At 47.9% G+C, this 17359-nt stretch overlaps 1 protein-coding gene across 6 annotated transcripts in view; it reads right to left on the bottom strand.

Annotated features, from left to right (window-relative positions):
• Positions 1–17359, bottom strand: part of KCNN3 (potassium calcium-activated channel subfamily N member 3) — a 187685-nt gene that overhangs the window by 56285 nt on the left and 114041 nt on the right. For all 6 annotated transcript variants that reach the window (XM_070268082.1, XM_005610065.4, XM_023641077.2 and 3 more), the window contains exon 3: positions 11316–11734. In XM_070268082.1, coding sequence (XP_070124183.1) covers positions 11316–11734 — 419 coding nt within the window. The remainder of the gene's footprint in view (positions 1–11315; positions 11735–17359) is intronic.

Below are 17359 nucleotides of genomic sequence, written 5' to 3'. Positions count from 1 at the left end.
AAGAAACTAGTCACAAATGAATGGTTTCCAAGCTTTAGCGTTCAAGACTACAAAAATACCGCAAAAGAGTTGAATCAGAAACAGAGAAAGCGGGCTGTGAAGCAGTAAGGATGGGGGAAAATGCAAACACACGCAGGAAATCAGAATGGGCGCGTTACTAGAGGCAGGAGAGAGACCCAGCCCTGGAGCAGAGGACCCGGCCCTGAAACCACTCCGGGGGCCCGCCGGCACCGCGCGGGGTTGAACCCGAACTCTACAGCGCCGGCCGCGGTGGGCTGGCTCCTCCCCCGCGCCCGCCCCCGACCGTGGAGACCCCGCCCACCCGGCGCCACCTGTTCGCGCTCCCAGCCCAGCGCCCCGCCGGCACCAGCATCCTCTCCACCGCCTGGGCGGTGCGGGAACGGCCCGCCCGCACGTGCGCGCTTGCTCGGGACCTGACCCGGTGCTCCCGAGCAATCGCCGGGGCGCATCGCAGCGCCGGGCCAGCCCAGGGCCGGTGCTGAAGCCTCCCCTGCAGAAGGCCACCTGCCTGCACACTGGCTCTAGGGCCCGCGGCCACACCGGGGCTCGACGTGACACACCTGCCCGGAGAAGGAGGACTCCGGCACTAGGCTCATGTCGTCCCGCTGCCCTGCCCACTAAGGCCACTGGCTGCTAGGTCGGGAGGGGAACCCTTCAGGAAGGAACTTTTATCGCGCTTTTCTGGGAGACATAGGTAAAAACGGAGCCATTCACCATTACTTTCCAAGCCCTGATGATATAAAACAGGAATTCCTGTGGAAGACGGAAAGAAGGGTTTTGTGGAGGGAGAAAAACAAATGCCACTTCTTTCTATTAAAAAAATAGACAAATATATATTGGCATGCATTCTCATTGTAAAAAATACAATAAAATGTAATGAAAAAAATCACATGTAACATCCCACAGAGAAAACTACTTAATATTTATGTGTTTTGCAAGCATTTTCTGTGCATGTTATAACTACATATTTCAAATTGGTAACATCCTATATCATACTATTTTGTGTGCTCCTTTTTCAAATATTACATTATGACTATCTTCCTGCCTTATTACAGTCTTCAAAAGGTTGATTTTTTTTTTTTAAAGATTGGCACCTGAGCTAATAACTGTTGCCAATCTTCTTTTTTTTAAACTTATTTTTTTATTCTTCTCCCCAAAGCCCCCCAGTACATAGTTGTAGATTCTAGTTGTGAGTGCCTCTGGTGGTGCAAAAGGTTGATTTTTTATTCGTTGCCTAACTACCCATCATATGGATATGCTATAATTTAACCACTTCAATCCTGGACAGTCACTTGGTTTCTGATTCTGCACTGCTGGAGACAGCAGCAGGCTGAAGAATCTTGACACAAACTGACTATCCCATTAGAATAGCATCCTAGAAAGAGAATTACCGGGTTAAAGTTACAAATTCCTAAAGGTTCCCATGACATACTGTTAAATTGTTTTCCACAAAGGTGGTGCTAATTTTCCTTCTTGCCATCAGTGTGAGAGAAACAACCCACCCGCCCTACCACCGCCAATAACAACTTTTTCCCCCCGGCAATGAATTATATTTACTTAAATTTTTGTCAATTCCAGAGGAGAAAAAATAATTCTCCTTGTAGTTTTAATTTGTAGTTCTTTGATTAGTGAGGGTGAATATATGTGGTTTTTTGTTTTGGTTTTTTTTTTTTTTTGAGGAAGATTAGCCCTGAGCTAACATCTGCTGCCAATTGTCCTCTTTTTTGCTGAGGAAGACTGGCCCTGAGCTAACATCCATGCCCATCTTCCTCTACTTTATACGTGGGACACCTGCCACAGCATGGCTTGCCAAGTGGTGCCATGTCCACACTCAGGATCTGAACCAGCGAACCCCGGGCCACCAAAGGGGAACCCGTGAACTTAACCATTCTGACACTGGGCTGGCCCCATGACTGTTTTTCATTTTATTAGCTTTTTGTCTTTCTTTGTGGTTGTCTGTTTTTACTCTTAGCCTTTTTTTACTGAGAGATGAGTTTTTCTGATTCGTTTCTAATTTCTGATTTACCTCTTGTCATCTTTGCTGCAAATATTTTTCCTAGTGTAACATTTGCTTTTCAAATAAGTTTCTATTTCTTGAAGGACAGAAATCTAAAATTGCATGGACGATATAATCAGATACACCATCTTTTCCTTCATGTTTCTTCTTTCTGAGATTTATGCTCAACAGTTCTCTCCCACCTCAGAAGTGATTAAATATTCACTTTGTTTTCTGGAGCTCCTTCATGGTCTCTTCTTTCACATCCGATGCTTTAATCCACCTGGAATTTATTTTGGTGGCTGGTGACAGGAGGGGTTCTAATTTACTTTTTCACCCAAGGATCCAATCTCCCCACTAACATTTATTGAATAAATCTATTGATTCCTAATTGGTTTTCTTTCTCATATGTTGGGTTCTTACATACTAGGGTTGATTTCAGGGTTTTCTGTTAGGTTTCATTGACCTGTCAATACTGATTTTATGCCCCAAGGACTTTACCTTAGTTTTACAATACATTTTAATATCTAGTAGAGAAAGTCCCCCTCAATGGTCTTCTCTTTCAAAACAAGCTATTCTTACTTATTTATTAAAACATCCTCAGAATCACTAGTTATTCCCCCCTTAACATTTTTTTTTTTTAAGATTTTTTTTTTATTTTTTCCTTTTTCTCCCCAAAGCCCCCCGGTACATGGTTGTGTATTCTTCGCTGTGGGTTCTTCTAGTTGTGGCACGTGGGACGCTGCCTCAGCGTGGTCCGATGAGCAGTGCCATGTCCGCGCCCAGGATTCGAACCAACGAAACACTGGGCCGCCTGCAGCGGAGCGCGCGAACTTAACCACTCGGCCACGGGGCCAGCCCCTCCCCTTAACATTTTTTATTTTTGTTTGTGTTTTCTAACTTTTTTCTTGATTAGCTTTATGAGAAGTTGATATCTTTTGGATGTATAAACTTTTTTTCCTGTTTTTGAATGCATTAATTCCTGTCTTTGTCTTTGTTATAAATGTAATCTGTTCTCCTGAGGTTTGTTTTGTTCTTCTGGTGAATTCAATTTATTTTCATGCTTTTTTTGTAAAATGAAGGGCTTTAAGGATATTTTTCATCTGAGTACAACTTTGGTCACACCCTTATTTTGATATGTAGAATCATCATCGCAATTTTTAAATAATCTTTAATGGTAGTTTTGAATAATTCTCTCTCTCTCCCTCTTTTTTTTTGGTGAGGAAGATTAGCCCTGAGCTAACATCTGCCACCAATCCTCCTCCTTTTGCTAAGGAAGATTGGCCCTGAGCTAACATCGGTGCCCATCTTCCTCTATTTTCTATATGGGACGCCACAACAGAGTGACTTGATAAGTGGTGTGTAGGTCTGTGCCCAGGATCCAAACCACTGAACCCCAGGCCACCGAAGTAGAGCGTGAACTTAACCACTACGTCACCAGACAGGCCCCCTGAGTAATTCTCTTTTGACCGACTCGTAATTGAGGAGATTGCTTTGAAAGTTCCCCTAAAACATTTCTTTTTAATTGAAGTTTTATGGCCTTGTAGTTAGAGAATATGCCTGAAAAGTTTTCTTGATGTTTTGAAACATGTGGCCAAGAAGTTGATCAACATGTGAACATTCCATGGATGCTTAAACAGATGATGTATTATTTGTTTATAGCCTAAAAAGTTCAATATTTATCAGTTAATTAAAACATTAAGAATTCAGATTCTTGATCTCTAGTTTTGCATAAAAGTTCACAGTCTTACTGTGCACGGTATTTTTATCCATATTAAATAGTTCCTTTGGACCATTTAATGATTTTTGCTTTGAATTCAATGTGGTTTAAAATGAAGGTTTCTACTCACTTGCTCTTTGTACTTACCTAATAAATCTTTGCTCTCCATTTCTTTTTCTGGGTCCTTCAGTTTTAGGTAACTTTTTTGTAAACAGCATGAAATTAAATTTTGCTTTTAAATCCTATCTAAATAAAAGACGTTGTCTTCTAATAGGGCAGGTAAATTCAATTATGTTGATTGTTATAAATTTTACATTTGGTTTTCTCTCTTCTTGTTTCGTGCTTTCTTTTTTAAGTCCTTCCTTCCTACTTCCTTTATCTTTCTGTCTCTGATGTTTGTGTGTCTCATCTACGGATGTGGAAAGTGCACATTCTCAGGGTAGGGAAAAGCAAGGCTCTCAAGCGGGGTGCTGGGGTCTCAGGCCTGCCGCTCCCTGGTTCTGTGACCCAAGGCACATTGCTTAACCTCTCTGTGCCTCAATTTCCTCACATGCAAAATGGAGACAGTAATAGTCCCCATACCTCGCAGAGCTGCACAACGGAGTAAGTGAAATAATACCTGGCTGATGCTATTACACTTTTAAAATTCTACCTGTGGTTATCTTTAGGTTGAAAAAATGATTTAAATCATATTCTTCTATTAAAATTGAATGATAGGGCTCATTAAATTCTCTTCTACATAAGATGATGAATTTAGCATGCTTTCACTAATCCTTTTTAGTCTTCTCCTCTCAATTTTTTTGGGGGGAGGGAGGAAGTTTCGCCCTGAGCTAACATCTGTGCCCATCTTCCTCTGTTTTGTATGTGGGTCACCGTTACAGCATGGCTGACAAGTGGTGTAGATCCGTGCCTGGGATCCAAACCCGTTAAATCGCCGAAGCGGAGCCTGCCAAACTTAACCACTACACCACAGGGCTGGCCCCCTCCTCTCAATTTTTTAATCTGAGGGTTTGCAGCTCTCCAATTATGGAATTATTGTGTTTATATCACACAAATACTTTTCCGAGAATCCACTTTTTCTTTGACGTTAGAATTTGATTTTGTAACCACAGTTAAAGGCAGTCTAGACTTCATGTTTACCTGGCTTCAGTGCTGTCCACCTGTCTTTCTTTCACACTGGTCCATTATTAAGGTCTTAATTGTGATTCGTCCCTTAGTCAACTGGTATACAAGCTCCCCCAGAAAACCTTCTGAGCCCATAAAGCTCCAAGAACAGCTTTCGTTCCTTTTGTTTCCTCTTGTGAGTGACAGTAACGCCCTAACGTCTTCTGGGACTTAGGGTTTCTAAGGAAAAGCCTGTTCTGTGCTGTCTGTGTGCTTCCACGGTTGTTTAGCCTTATAGCTCAGTGCATTTTCCTGAAAAAGACAAATTTCTTAGGCTATTTCTAGGGACGGCTTTCTCTCTCCATTCTAACTGGAAAACAGGAAGCCTCTTGGATGTGCCTGATCTTAACCTCCCACCACCCCTCCAGCCAGCCAGAAATTCTGGGAAAGTTTTCGTCATGTATGTCCTTGATTATGCTTTTACCCAAATTGTTCTGGTTTCTTGCTCCAAAGTAACTCTAATTGTTGGATTTAACCTAGATTCTGTAGCCTCCTATTCTGTCCTGTTTGCCCTCTTCTCTCATCTCTTTGTTCTTGTCGTCTTCATTCTGAGAGAACTTTGAAGTTTGCCCTCCACATTCCACATTTTTTTAAATTCATTGCCCCCAGTATGGATTTTCTTTTTGGTAAAACAGTTTTAGTTTTCTGGAACTCTGCGCTTATGTGAAAATGCTTATGCATTTTCATTTCATATCTGCCCACTCTTGTCTATTGTGGAGAGTGCATCTTCCTGCACCGTTAGAGATGCCCAAGACTCTTTTAGTGTCACTTTTTGTTTCTCAGAATTAAACATTCTTCTGCATCTTCAGGATGATTTTCCTCTTTCTTAATGCTGCAAGTCTGTCTCAAAGGCCTCATGTAGGATCCCCATCTCTCCCTCCACACCCTCCCTCCCTTCCTCACTCTCCCCCCAAGCCCCTGCCATGAATTCATCTTTGAACAGGAGTGATCTATGGAGACCAGGCACTAGAGGGCAGGGTTCCAGAGTCTAGCAGGCTTCATCCAGTGTGGCAGGGGACTTTCCTATCCTCACTAACTAGTCCTCTGATACCCGAAACCAGTGGTCTGCAAACTTTTAAGATCACAGACTTCTAGTAGTAAAAATTTCTTTTTTTTTAATTTTTAATTTTTTTTTTAAGATTGGCACCTGAGCTAACAACTGTTGCCAATCTTCTTTTTTTTTTTCCTGCTTTTTTCTCCCCAAATCCCCCAGTACATAGTTGTATATTTTAGTTGTGGGTCCTTCTAGTTGTGGTATGTGGGACGCCGCCTCAGCGTGGCCTAATGAGCGGTGCCATGTCCATGCCCAGGATCCGAACCCTGGTCCACCACAGTGGAGCACAGGAACTTAACCACTCGGCCACGGGGCTGGCCCCCTAGTAGTAAAAGTTTCTTGAGCACGCATTCTCCCCCTGCTATATGTATATTTATTATAAATTGCACACATTTCACTGTCTCCCTGCATATTCAATATTAGTAAAACAATTTTTTTAGATAAAAATAACTACAAATAGAAGTTCTGATCATTTCTTCCCATTCTCCCAGTGGGTCACGGTGCATATGTTCCACACTGGAGGTTGTACCTCAAACCAAAGCGGCCTGTGAGGAATCAGTCCTCGGCCCGTCTGTTCTCAGCTCTGCCCAGCTCACAAGGGCTCTGCCTGGGGGCTTGTGTCAACCCCATGCAATGTGCTTCAACCTGTCGGCTGTCTCCCTGCTGCCTGCTTGGAGTTGAAGCCCCCTGCCAGAGGTGGTAGGAGGTTGTGGGAAGGAGATGAGGGGGAGGAGGGAGCTGTTCTTGCTCCCTGGCTTCTGGCTGGTGCAGACCTGGGTGTCTGAGACAGAGGCAGAAGAAGATGGAGAAAGGAAGGCTCTTGTTATCTTCCTTACAATGGGAAGGGTGACTCTGTTTTAATGAGAGAAAGAATGGACCACTAATGGTTTTTCTCCAGTTCCAGGGGCCAGATCTCCAGAATCAAATTTCTCATTAAAATATGCAGAAAAAGATGAAAATTCACATCACAACCACCAAAGACCTGTTGCCAAGCTGGAAGGCCTGCGATCCTGAGACAGCCCCTGCGACAGCCGGGGTGCAGAACCTGGAGCCCCCCCAAGGGAAGAGTCCAAAGGGAATCCATTCAGGCGGCTGAAAGGTCATTTACAAAACCTGGGTTGGGATCACGAGCCTCAGCCCGCTTTATCCATGTTATGGGAGGCCTGGCCGCTCCTCCCAGGGAGATAAAGCTCCAAATGAGCCGGCAGACCTCTGCTCAGCCGGCCGCACCAGGAAAGCCCACTTCCCCAACCTGCTGTGTTAGGACTGGGGCCTCAGACGGTCTCTCCACCAGCAAGGCGGCTTGGCGTGTGACAGTGTTTAATGAGGGGGTTCCTCAGATGGGCTCCGAGAGGCCTGTGGGAGGCAGGCACGCAGCCAAGAGAATCCCGGAGAATGCCGAGTGCCGCAACTGTCAGGCCTCGGAACCCATGATGTAATGCCTCCCTGGGGTCCAGGGAAAACAAGCCTGCTGTTGTCGCTGCCCTCCTGGCAACCAGGCACAGCCCTCCCAACAGCAGGCAGTTCTGGTAATTACTGATTTCCCCTCCCTCCTTGGAAGGAGGAAATGTGAAAAACCTTTATTGTCACATAAAAGCCAACCCAAGAGATGAGAAATGTCTTTTAAAATGCATCTTGCTGAAGAGGGATTTCCATAGCAACTTCAGAAGTGTGTGTATACAACCAGAGATAAGTCCAGGCCGATAAAGCCACCTGGAATGTGGACAAGCCCTGCTCTGGGCATCAGCAGACAGGAGTTTTTCTAGAACCTGTCATGCTGCTATGTGACCTTGGGCAAGTCACTTACCCTCTCTGCTATCTAAGGTGACAGAATCATTGTCAGATCAGGCTGAGCGAGATCAAGGTCATCTTGCCCACGTCCTCCTCCCATGGCGGTCCCACGCTTCAGTTCCCCGCCACGTGGCCCCTGCTTCCAGTTTCTACCCAGTGTCTGGTTGACTGATTCCTGTCTCAAGGTCTCTGCCAATCTTACTTATTATTTGACAGTGGGGAAGGACAATGATCATTTAAGCTTGATTCTAAAAGAAATTGCTGGGTCCTTTTAAAAGAAGTGCTTTGCCTGATTAGGAAAAAGTATACTTTGCTTACTTATGCATATTTCACAGTTCCACTGGGCAGATTCCTGGGGAAGAGTCTCTGAGACTCTGAGACTTGAGTGCAGGAGGTTTATTAGGGCTGCCCTTGGATCAAACCCATGAGGAGTGAAGGAAGTAGGACTGGGGAGAGGGAGAAGATGGAGCGATATGCAGTCACAGCGGGAGCTGTGGAGCCCCTCATGGCCCTGCAGAGTTGTCCTGCCAGAGGTAAAGAGGCTGGCCCTTTAAACTCCTACAGTGACGTCATCGGGTGCTTGCTGCCCCTGCGCAGGGGGCTTGACCTTGGCCGAGGCAGCTCCTTTAGCCAGGGCAATTCTGGGAGAGGGATTCAGCCCCAGCCGATAACCCCAGCTGAGGGAATGAGAGCCTGGGCCTAGAGGGGGCATCTGGGTGGAGCACCACAGCCTCCCTTATACTCGGATGTTTGAACTTAGCTTGAGGTCAGCCCTGAAGACAGTGTGATAAAGTGGTTACGAGCATGGACATCAGAGGCAGACCAAACAGCAAGACTGGGACTTAAGCATCAGTCTCGGTGGCTTCGAGACTCCCAGATGGGGAAAGTCTCCAGGAGAGTCCGGGCCACAGTTTCCTCGTAAGTGCAGGATTCAGTCTGGGGGGTGTGAAGAATCAAGTTCAAATTCTGGCTCCACTTCCCGAGCCCGGTGACCTCGGGCCGCATACTGTGTATCAGTTCCCTCAACTCCAGAATGGGGACAGTCACGGCAGCTCTGTCACGGGTCTACAGTGAGGGCAAATACAGTAATGTGTGGAGATCTCACACAGACCCGGCACAAGGTAAGTGCCCAAAAAACCCCCACCATGGCTTTACTATACGTCACGTGGGATCGAAGCAGAATCTAACATGGGCAAAGGGCCTTCTCATGAGAGAAGGGGAAACGTGAAGAGGACTTTTGATTTGCTCGTTGTTTCTCTGGGCCTTTGCCGTGGACTTCAGCTGGGGCTTGTCAGTCACATCTGCGGACAGAGGCCTGGTGCTCTGCCAGGGGCTGGGGGAACCCCGCTCAGCTAGGAAGCCGTGGAGGGCCGTTCAATGCCAAATGAAACGCAGCAGGGTACTTTGCAAACTGTGCACTTTGAAGCACACTTATTTTCCCGTAAAAAACCATCACCTGTACTTGGGAGAGGTTCAGTAAATAGTGAAACTCATTAGCAAGTTCTTTGTTCCATGTCCAGCCCATTTGCTCATCTGAAAAATGGGGTGAGCATACATGCCAAACGGGGCTGGTCTGAGGATGTGGAAGACTTCAAACATCTTAACGGGCTATGCGAATTCGGTTATGATTGTTGTCAGAAGACTTGGCTTCAACCAGTCAGAAAGGAAAACAGGAAGAGCATGGTCTACCTTTGGGAGGAACTGTTTTGTTCAGATGTTAAGAAGGCAGCCACAAAATTCCCAAAGAGCTATCAAGGGATCACCGTTACTATTATTAATTTTCCCTACCATTGCATTGCAGGGTACAGTTCCCGTAAAGCATCTTGTTTGACTCTAACAACAAATCCTGTAAAGTCGATATTATTATCCTCAGCTCGCAGACGAGAAAACTGAGGCCCAGAGAGGTAAAATGAACGGCATGATGTTGCTCAGTTAAGAGAAGCATGAGGGGTTTGGGGCTGGAAGCCAAGCACATGCTTTGTCCACGGCAGAAAGAGTGTCTGCTCACCAGCGAAGGTTCATGAGCATCATGAGGTGTGGTCCTATGGAGAGCAGAGGTTGCAATGTCAGCTGCTGAGGAACGGGGGGTTCTGAATAGGTGGGTATCGTGTCCCTGGGGCTTTGTATGTGAGAAACATCTAGAACACTGCACTGGCTCTCAGAGACCGACTCTGCCATGCTTAGGGGCCCTTGTCCCGTTGCAGAAGAACGCCCTCGTAGTTTGACTGTGTGTCTGCTGGCCAAGGATCTGAAAGAAATGTCTGCAAACAGGACATCTCAAATAGGAGGGGAAGCTGCTTCAACGCACCCATGTGAGATATTCTAGGCTAACTCTCCTCCAGACTTCTTTTTCTTGTTTTCTCTCTGCTGGGACTGGTGCATGGAAGATTTGGCAATACAATGATAAATGTTGATGAATTAGGGCGACTACCAGGATCCGTGTAAATTACACAGACGCTTGACCAGGTCTCCCAACATAATAAAAATAACCTGTCTCTAGTGAACACATCCTCCTTCTATCTCAAGAGATCTTCATTTTAAAATGAGGACAGTGAGGCCCAGAGAGGTTAAGTGACTTGCGCAAGGTCTCAGAGCTACTTAGGGGCAGAATGCAGGTTTCTAACCTAGGTGTTCAGTCTCCACACATGAAATCAGATTAAAATGAACATTCAGGGTCAGCTTGAAAGGGAGAGGAGTCACCGAGGGCAGCTTGAGGGTGGAAGTGGAAGGAGGGAGCAACAGTCCTACCCTAGAGTCTTGGTGATGGCAGTTCTGAGGGGCTGACATTGTGGGTTACAGCCCTGGATCTCTGCTGGGCCATGTGCTCCTTCCCTCCCACCAGCCGCTTCTCTGAGTCACTGCCCAGCCACCAGCTGCCTAAAACAACGTTTCCCAAAGTACGTTCCACCAGCACAGTGCTTCTTAAACTTTAAGGTGCATATGAGTCACTGGGTGAACTTGTTAAAATGCAAATTCTATTCAGTATGTCTGGGGTGAGGCCTGAGATTCTGTGTTTCTGACAAGTTTCCAGTGAGGCTGATGCTGCTGGGTCTGTGGACCAAACTTTAAGCAGGGAGGCGTCAACAGTGTTGTACAATGACAAGGGTTTGTGGGTGAATAATTTTGAGAAAATCTGGACTAAACAAAATTAAACCAGTTTCATTACTGCAGGACTTCTCAGAGGCTTTAAAAGGCTAGTGAGTATCATTAATCTCCAAGAGGAAGAGATAATACAGAGATTGCGAAGTGTTGTACATGAGAAACAGTTAACAAAGTAACCAGAATACTTTGATATATTGGTTTACAGAGAGAGAACAGAAAATGAGGACTATTATGTCTTCGTTTTTCCCAGCTTACCTTGGTTCCAAAGTTTCCACGTTGCAGCTCATATTCAGCCCTGACTTGGCCCTCCCCTTTGCCATTTTCTCCTTTGAGGTGCTTGGGGACATGCTCATCTCCATCGGACCATACACATCCTGGCACCCCCTCCTCCTCCCATCCCCCACCCCAGCATGGGCTCCGTGCTCAGATGGCCGGGATTGAGCGCAGAATGGGACCCATGGGAATACCTTTCGCAGACGCGGACGGTCCAGGCAGCGATGATCCACAGTGAGATGCTGAACACGAGCAGCACAGTGCCGGGGCAGATGGTCATGAGGGTCTTCATGACGAAGCGGGTGTTGAAGTTGATCTTGTTGAGGGCTCCGATGCTGCGGGACGAGGCATCCGTGAAGAGCTTGCTGTGCAGCAGCATGACGCGCGCGATCAGGTACAGGCGCAGGAACATGGGGATGGACAGGATGATGTCCACATCCGCCTCCGCCCGCGAGGGTGTGTAGGAGAAGGCCAGGCGGGCCGTCCAGAAGAACTTGTACTCGCCAGGAATGGGGTGGATGGCGCACACCAGCATCTCCAGGCTGATGTAGAGGATGCGCTCGTAGGTCATGGCTATCCGCCAGTCGTCCGCACCATTGTCGATCACGAAGAGCTGGTGGGAGCAGAGAGCCCGTTAGTGTGGCCGGGCCGGAACCGCCCAGCAGCCGAGGGAGGACGGGGCAGCTGACCCACCTCAGGGCCGGCTTTGGAGGCCTCGCTTGTGTGGTGAGAGTCGTGGGTGGGGAGTCGGGAGACCTGGCTACGACATGTTCGCTCTCTGGGCCTCCATGGCTGTAAATTGCTTCCCAAGCTCCCTTCTTGCTCGAAGGTACCCCCAAACTGTTTCATGAGGAGGAAGAACAGCTCATTTGTATTAAAAACAGGTCCCTGAGCCCTGGAGGGGGATGTGGAGATGAAACAGTTTTGTTTCCTGGGTGGGTGAACTCACAGGGCTGGCACAGATGCCTCTCCCCATTCAGAAGAGAAATGGACTGGTGTTTGCTGGCAGTGCCTTGCTCTCGCACAGTGCAGTGGAGTGTTGATATGTGGGCCCTGGAGCCCGACCTCCTGGATCTGGTTCCTGATCCTAACACCAACGAGCTCTGTGATCTTGGGTGAGTTACTGAACCTCTCTGTGCCTCAGTTTCCTCACCTGGGGACAATAATAGTACCTGCTGCATAGCGGTCTCTGTGAGGCTGCAGTGGATTAGGATATACGACGTGCACAGAATCCTGCCAGGCACCCAGTAAATGCTCCGTATCAGCTAGTATTTTTGTTAACATTATTAATGGATAGGGCCTCAGTCTTTCTGTAAAATGAGGGTTGGACTCAGTGACATCTAAGCCCCCTTCCAGCCCTAACCTTCTGTGAAGCTGAGATTCCTGCTGTCCTGCCATGTGGATGGGCAAAGCAGCGGAAACAAGCATTTACTGAGCACCTGCTGTGGGTCCAGCCTAGGCTCATACCGGGGCTCACATACAGGGAAGGCCCAGGCTTCTCAAGGAGGTCCCAGCAGAGGCTTCAGGGTTGACAAGACAGCTCTGAGCATGGCCCCCACGATGAGGATCCTGGAGGGGAACTAGAAGCCTCCGGGGCCGACTTCGGTCCAGGCTGCTCTAATTAGGAAGGTGTGATCTCTGAACAGGAGAGGGTACCCAGCACAGCACCCAGCTGAGACTCCCCTCCCTCCTGCCCCAGGGCAGCCGAGCTGGAGTGTTTCCAGACCCAGGTTTCTACCATCTGTAGGCACAGAAAACACCTAATAGGCTGCTCACAGGGTTCCCTCTGCTTTTGCCACCACCGCCAGGCCAAGTCATGGCCACATGACTGCCTGGCCAAACTCTCCAAATACCAAATGCAAAGCATCCACCCTCTAAGAAAGAACAGCATCAGGTTACTATAGTAACCGGGTTCACTCTGGGCAGGAACCGAGGCAAGAGTCACAGATCCCTTTGATTCCCTGATGGGGAACGAGACTGCATGCCAGCCAAGTTAAAGAGAGGGCACACTGCTCTGCCCGCTTGACAGGAAGGCGCTGGTCCTCGGCTGTGTCACCACCTGCCTCTCAGGTGCCCTGCTTCTGTCTCAGTTTCCTGGTGCAGGGTGGGTGCGGGGCAACATGGGCTGGTGGAGTGAGAGGCTGGCGAGCTAGACTGAACTCTCACACATCCAGTTATTAGCTGTGTGCTCTTAGGCAGGTCACACCACTTCTCTGAACCTGGTTCTGCATCTCTATCATGGGACCATTAGCCTTGACTTTGTCTACCTCATGGGATTAGTGGTAGGATCCAAGAATACAGAGAATAAGAGGTAATGTCCTTTACTAACCACTCTAAAAACAGGAGGGGCGGGCCCGAAGGGCATTCATAAACAGGGTGTGGGCTGAGGGGTGGATAAAGGGCAGACAGCAATAGGTTGCAGATTGAGAGCCTCTGCTAGATAGAGCTCCAATGCAGGGATCTGTGGATCTGCAGGGTAGGCAATATGTTCCAGAAGATTCCATTGCTGTCCCACATGAGGACACCCTTATGCCTACTCCCCTCTGGCCCCTGGAACCACAGTTCTCTAAAAGTAGCCTCACTCCTTTCAGACTTAGAGCAGATAACAGATACCCAACTCTGCTGTGTCCTCACTCAGCATCCTGCTCATTCCTACAAATCACAAATCTCAGTTATGTATCTATTCGTGTTTACTTGGTTTTTGTCTGTCTCTCCCCCCAGAGCAAAGGTTCTCAACCTGGCTACACATTGCAATCACTTGGAGAGCTTGTTAAAATACCCATGCCTGGGCCCACCCAAACCAAGCAAATGTGAATCTCTGGGCATGCAGCCCTGGCATAGGGATTTTTCTTAAAGCTCCAAAGCTGGTTCTAAATTGTAACCTGGATTGGGACCCACCAGTCAGGGTTGGAGCTCCAAAGGGACAGGGCCTGTGTCTTTCTTGTTCCCTGGGCTATCTCCAGTGCCCAGCCCAGATCTTAGAACATAATAGATGTTCCATAAATGCTTGTGTGGTGAATCAATCACTGCCGCTTACTGTGTGACCCTAGGTGACTAAGCTCCCCTCTGGGGCTCAGTTTCCTCCTCTGAGGAATGAGGGGATGGATTAGATGTGCCGAGGTGCCTTCTTCTCTGAAGAGCCATCATTCTATGGTCCTCCGCAGACCCTCTGGCTTGACGCCTCCCACCAGGTGTGTGTTCTTGGGGCACATGAGCTCCCCAGGACAAGACCCACACCCGGCTCAACTCCCTCTCTCCAGGGCCTGAGACGTGCCTGGCACACAGTGGGCAGTCAGCAGGACTTTAGAGAATAAAGGGATGGGTAGGTGGATGATTGTGTCATACGAAGAAAAGGACAGATTGCCAGGGGTCCTTGTTAGCCACCCAGAATGGAAATTCCTGTAGAAAACTCACTCCTAAGCCTGTGACTAATGAGGTGCCTGACAATTCATCTTATGTCATGGGAAGAACACCTTCCTATTCCTAAAGGATGGTCCAATCTGGAATAAATTGTCCCAGGTGATCTTCAAGACTTAGAAAGTTCTGGAGCTAAGCTGGAACCAGGATCTTGAGTAGTGCTGAACCAGAAGGGTGAGGAGGAGTGGGCAAGCAGCTCCAAAAAAGGACTGTCCTGTGCTGTGGTTTCGTCTCAGCCACCCAGCCCCGGTTCTAGAGCAGGTTCCCCAGAGGTTTGCCCTGATGAATTTTGGGAGAGTGCTGAGGTGATGGGGCAGGAGCACCAGGGAGCCCTCAAGAGGTCTGCTCTGGGCTGTCACAGAGCAGAAGCCTCAGAGGCCTGGGGCCGACAAGTTTCCTCCTGACCTGGCCTGGGTTTGCCCCTTGCACACTGAATGGGGAAGGAAAGCCACATTCTCCACGTTGCCGAGTCTTTCTGTTTCCTAAGCCTAAAGCAGTGATGTCACTCATCTGGGGTATGGCCAGCCTGAAGAGCCAATGCTTCAGTGCCAGTGCCCATGGTCTCCTGCAAGACCCGCTCTTTCCTCAGATAGAGCCTTGAGCAGAGCTGGCTCCAGACCTATTCCTTCCACCACTTCATCGGTGCTTCTGAGAGCCTGTAGGATTGTCAGCCTGTTAGTATAATTCTGAGAGCTCGGCAGGGAGATTTTATGCAACAGAGCAATTCCAAACCTGCCTTCAAGGAGCTTGTGATTAGAGAGAAAGGAGAAGCAACTCAATTCAACTCAACTCAATTCAATAAAACAACTAGTACTTTAAATTTTCTAAGAGAGTAGACCTTAAGTGTTCTCACACACAAAAAAGGTAACTACGCGAGGTGATGGACGTGTTCATTAACTTGATTGTGGTGATCATTTCACAATGTATACATATATCAAATCATCACATTATACACATTAAATATATACAACTTCATTTGTCAATTATACCTCAGTAAAAAAAGAACCAACTAGGTTAGGGCACTCTGGTGATATAAATACGAATCAGACACACGTCCCATGAATCAGCGCCCAGGCTCAAGGAGCGCCAGCACAGGAGAAGGGCGTCTTGGGAAGCTTCTTGGGCGAGATGGGTTTCACAGCGCCTGGAAGCCTGCATCAGACGAACCTGGTGTGGTAGCTCACCAGGATGGTCACGGGTTCCTCCCATCCCGCTTGTGTGCTTCTTCACCTATGACTTTGCCTCTCCTCCCAGCAACAGGCACAGTCTATTTCTCAACCCCTTGAATCTGAACTTGGCCATGCGCCTTGCTTTGGCCAATGGGACATTAGAAAATGTGATGCAGCAGAGGTTTGGAAAATGGGGCTTGAGGAGCAGTGGGGCTTGAGGTAGACATGTGGCCCCGTTTTCCCTGTCACCCCAGCCTACAGCCGGCACCAGCTGACAGGCATGCGAGTGAGGCCATCCTCGACCAACTGCATGACAGATGCGCACCCCAGGTGAGACCAGCAGAAGAACTGCAGTGCTGAGTCCAGTCCAGATCGCTGACCCACACAGTTGTGAGCTGAATGATTATTGCTTTAAGCCATTAAGTTTTGGGGTGGTTTGCTATGCAACAAAATAATACATAACAAAACTAACTCACACACTTACTTAGTACGTCATTTAGAAGAGTCGGGTATTTGCCTGCCATGCCCGACATTTCCCTTTAACTTCTCATGCCATAGTCCCTAGAAGGAACTTCCACCCCCCACCCACCCCTCCTCCCCACCACAGTCGATCAGTGAGGGCTGGCCAACATTTCTCAAGTAACTGGGTAACTGGATGGGTTGCGGATCCTGATCAAGTAGCATGCTGGCTTCCCCCACCCCTACTCCCATCCAGTGGACACCTCATCTCATATATCAAGGAATAACTCAAAGCATTTAAAAAGTTATTTTGCAAGTAGTTAGTTATTTTGCATGTGGAGTATTTCTCACAGGTGAGGAAGTCAGCTGGTAGACTGAATCAAGGAACACAGGCAAAACGGAGTCCATGGAGTGGAAAGGAGAAAAACCACAGGGAGTCCGGGAACAGTGAATCTTGTTGGCAGATTTGGGGGGTACATTGATTAGCTGACAGCCAGCAAAGAGGTCAGGGTGGGCATTCCATCCTTGAATGGCCAATCGGAGCTATCAAAGAGAACAACTGAAGTTATTTATGGGTTCTCCAGAATGCTTGACTTTTAGTCCTGGCACATGGACACACAACAGGCTCTCTGTCTGTAACGTCTGCGGGGCCCTCCATCTGCGCCTCCATCTCAGTCAGACCAGGTCTGCACGCTTCCCTCAGCCGAGCTTCTCACAGAGCAATCATGTCCTTCACTGGCTCCCCATAGGGGCCAACTCTGAAAGGCCATCTGGTCACCTCAGGAGAGGTCAGTTCAGTGGAATCTCTGGGGCCCACCATGTGCTAGCTGCATGGCCCGGGACAGGCCATCCTGACAGGGGGACATGGAGTCTATCCTGGAGTGTCAGCCTGACAGAGCACTGAGCGCCAGGCCCGGCTTGAGCCCCCTGCATTTCCCTCGGAGGCCCACAGGAAACCTGCCTTTTTTTTTTCCTTTCAGGGTAAATAAGTTTGGGGTGGATTCATCGGATTCACTAGTTTTCCCCATTCTGCTTTGAAAGCCTCGAGGCCTTTCAGGTTCTTTATTTAAGCAATATCTTTCATTAAAATGTTCTCAGCTGTGAGGGGAAATCCTGCCTAGACATTTTCTGACCAACCTGAAAAACTTTCATTCTTGCGCAACTATGAATTTTTTTTTAATTAAAGGAGAGAA

This window comes from Equus caballus, chromosome 5 (genome assembly GCF_041296265.1).
Source record: "Equus caballus isolate H_3958 breed thoroughbred chromosome 5, TB-T2T, whole genome shotgun sequence".
NCBI lineage: Eukaryota > Metazoa > Chordata > Mammalia > Perissodactyla > Equidae > Equus > Equus caballus.
This window is presented reverse-complemented; position numbering and strand designations above follow the sequence as displayed.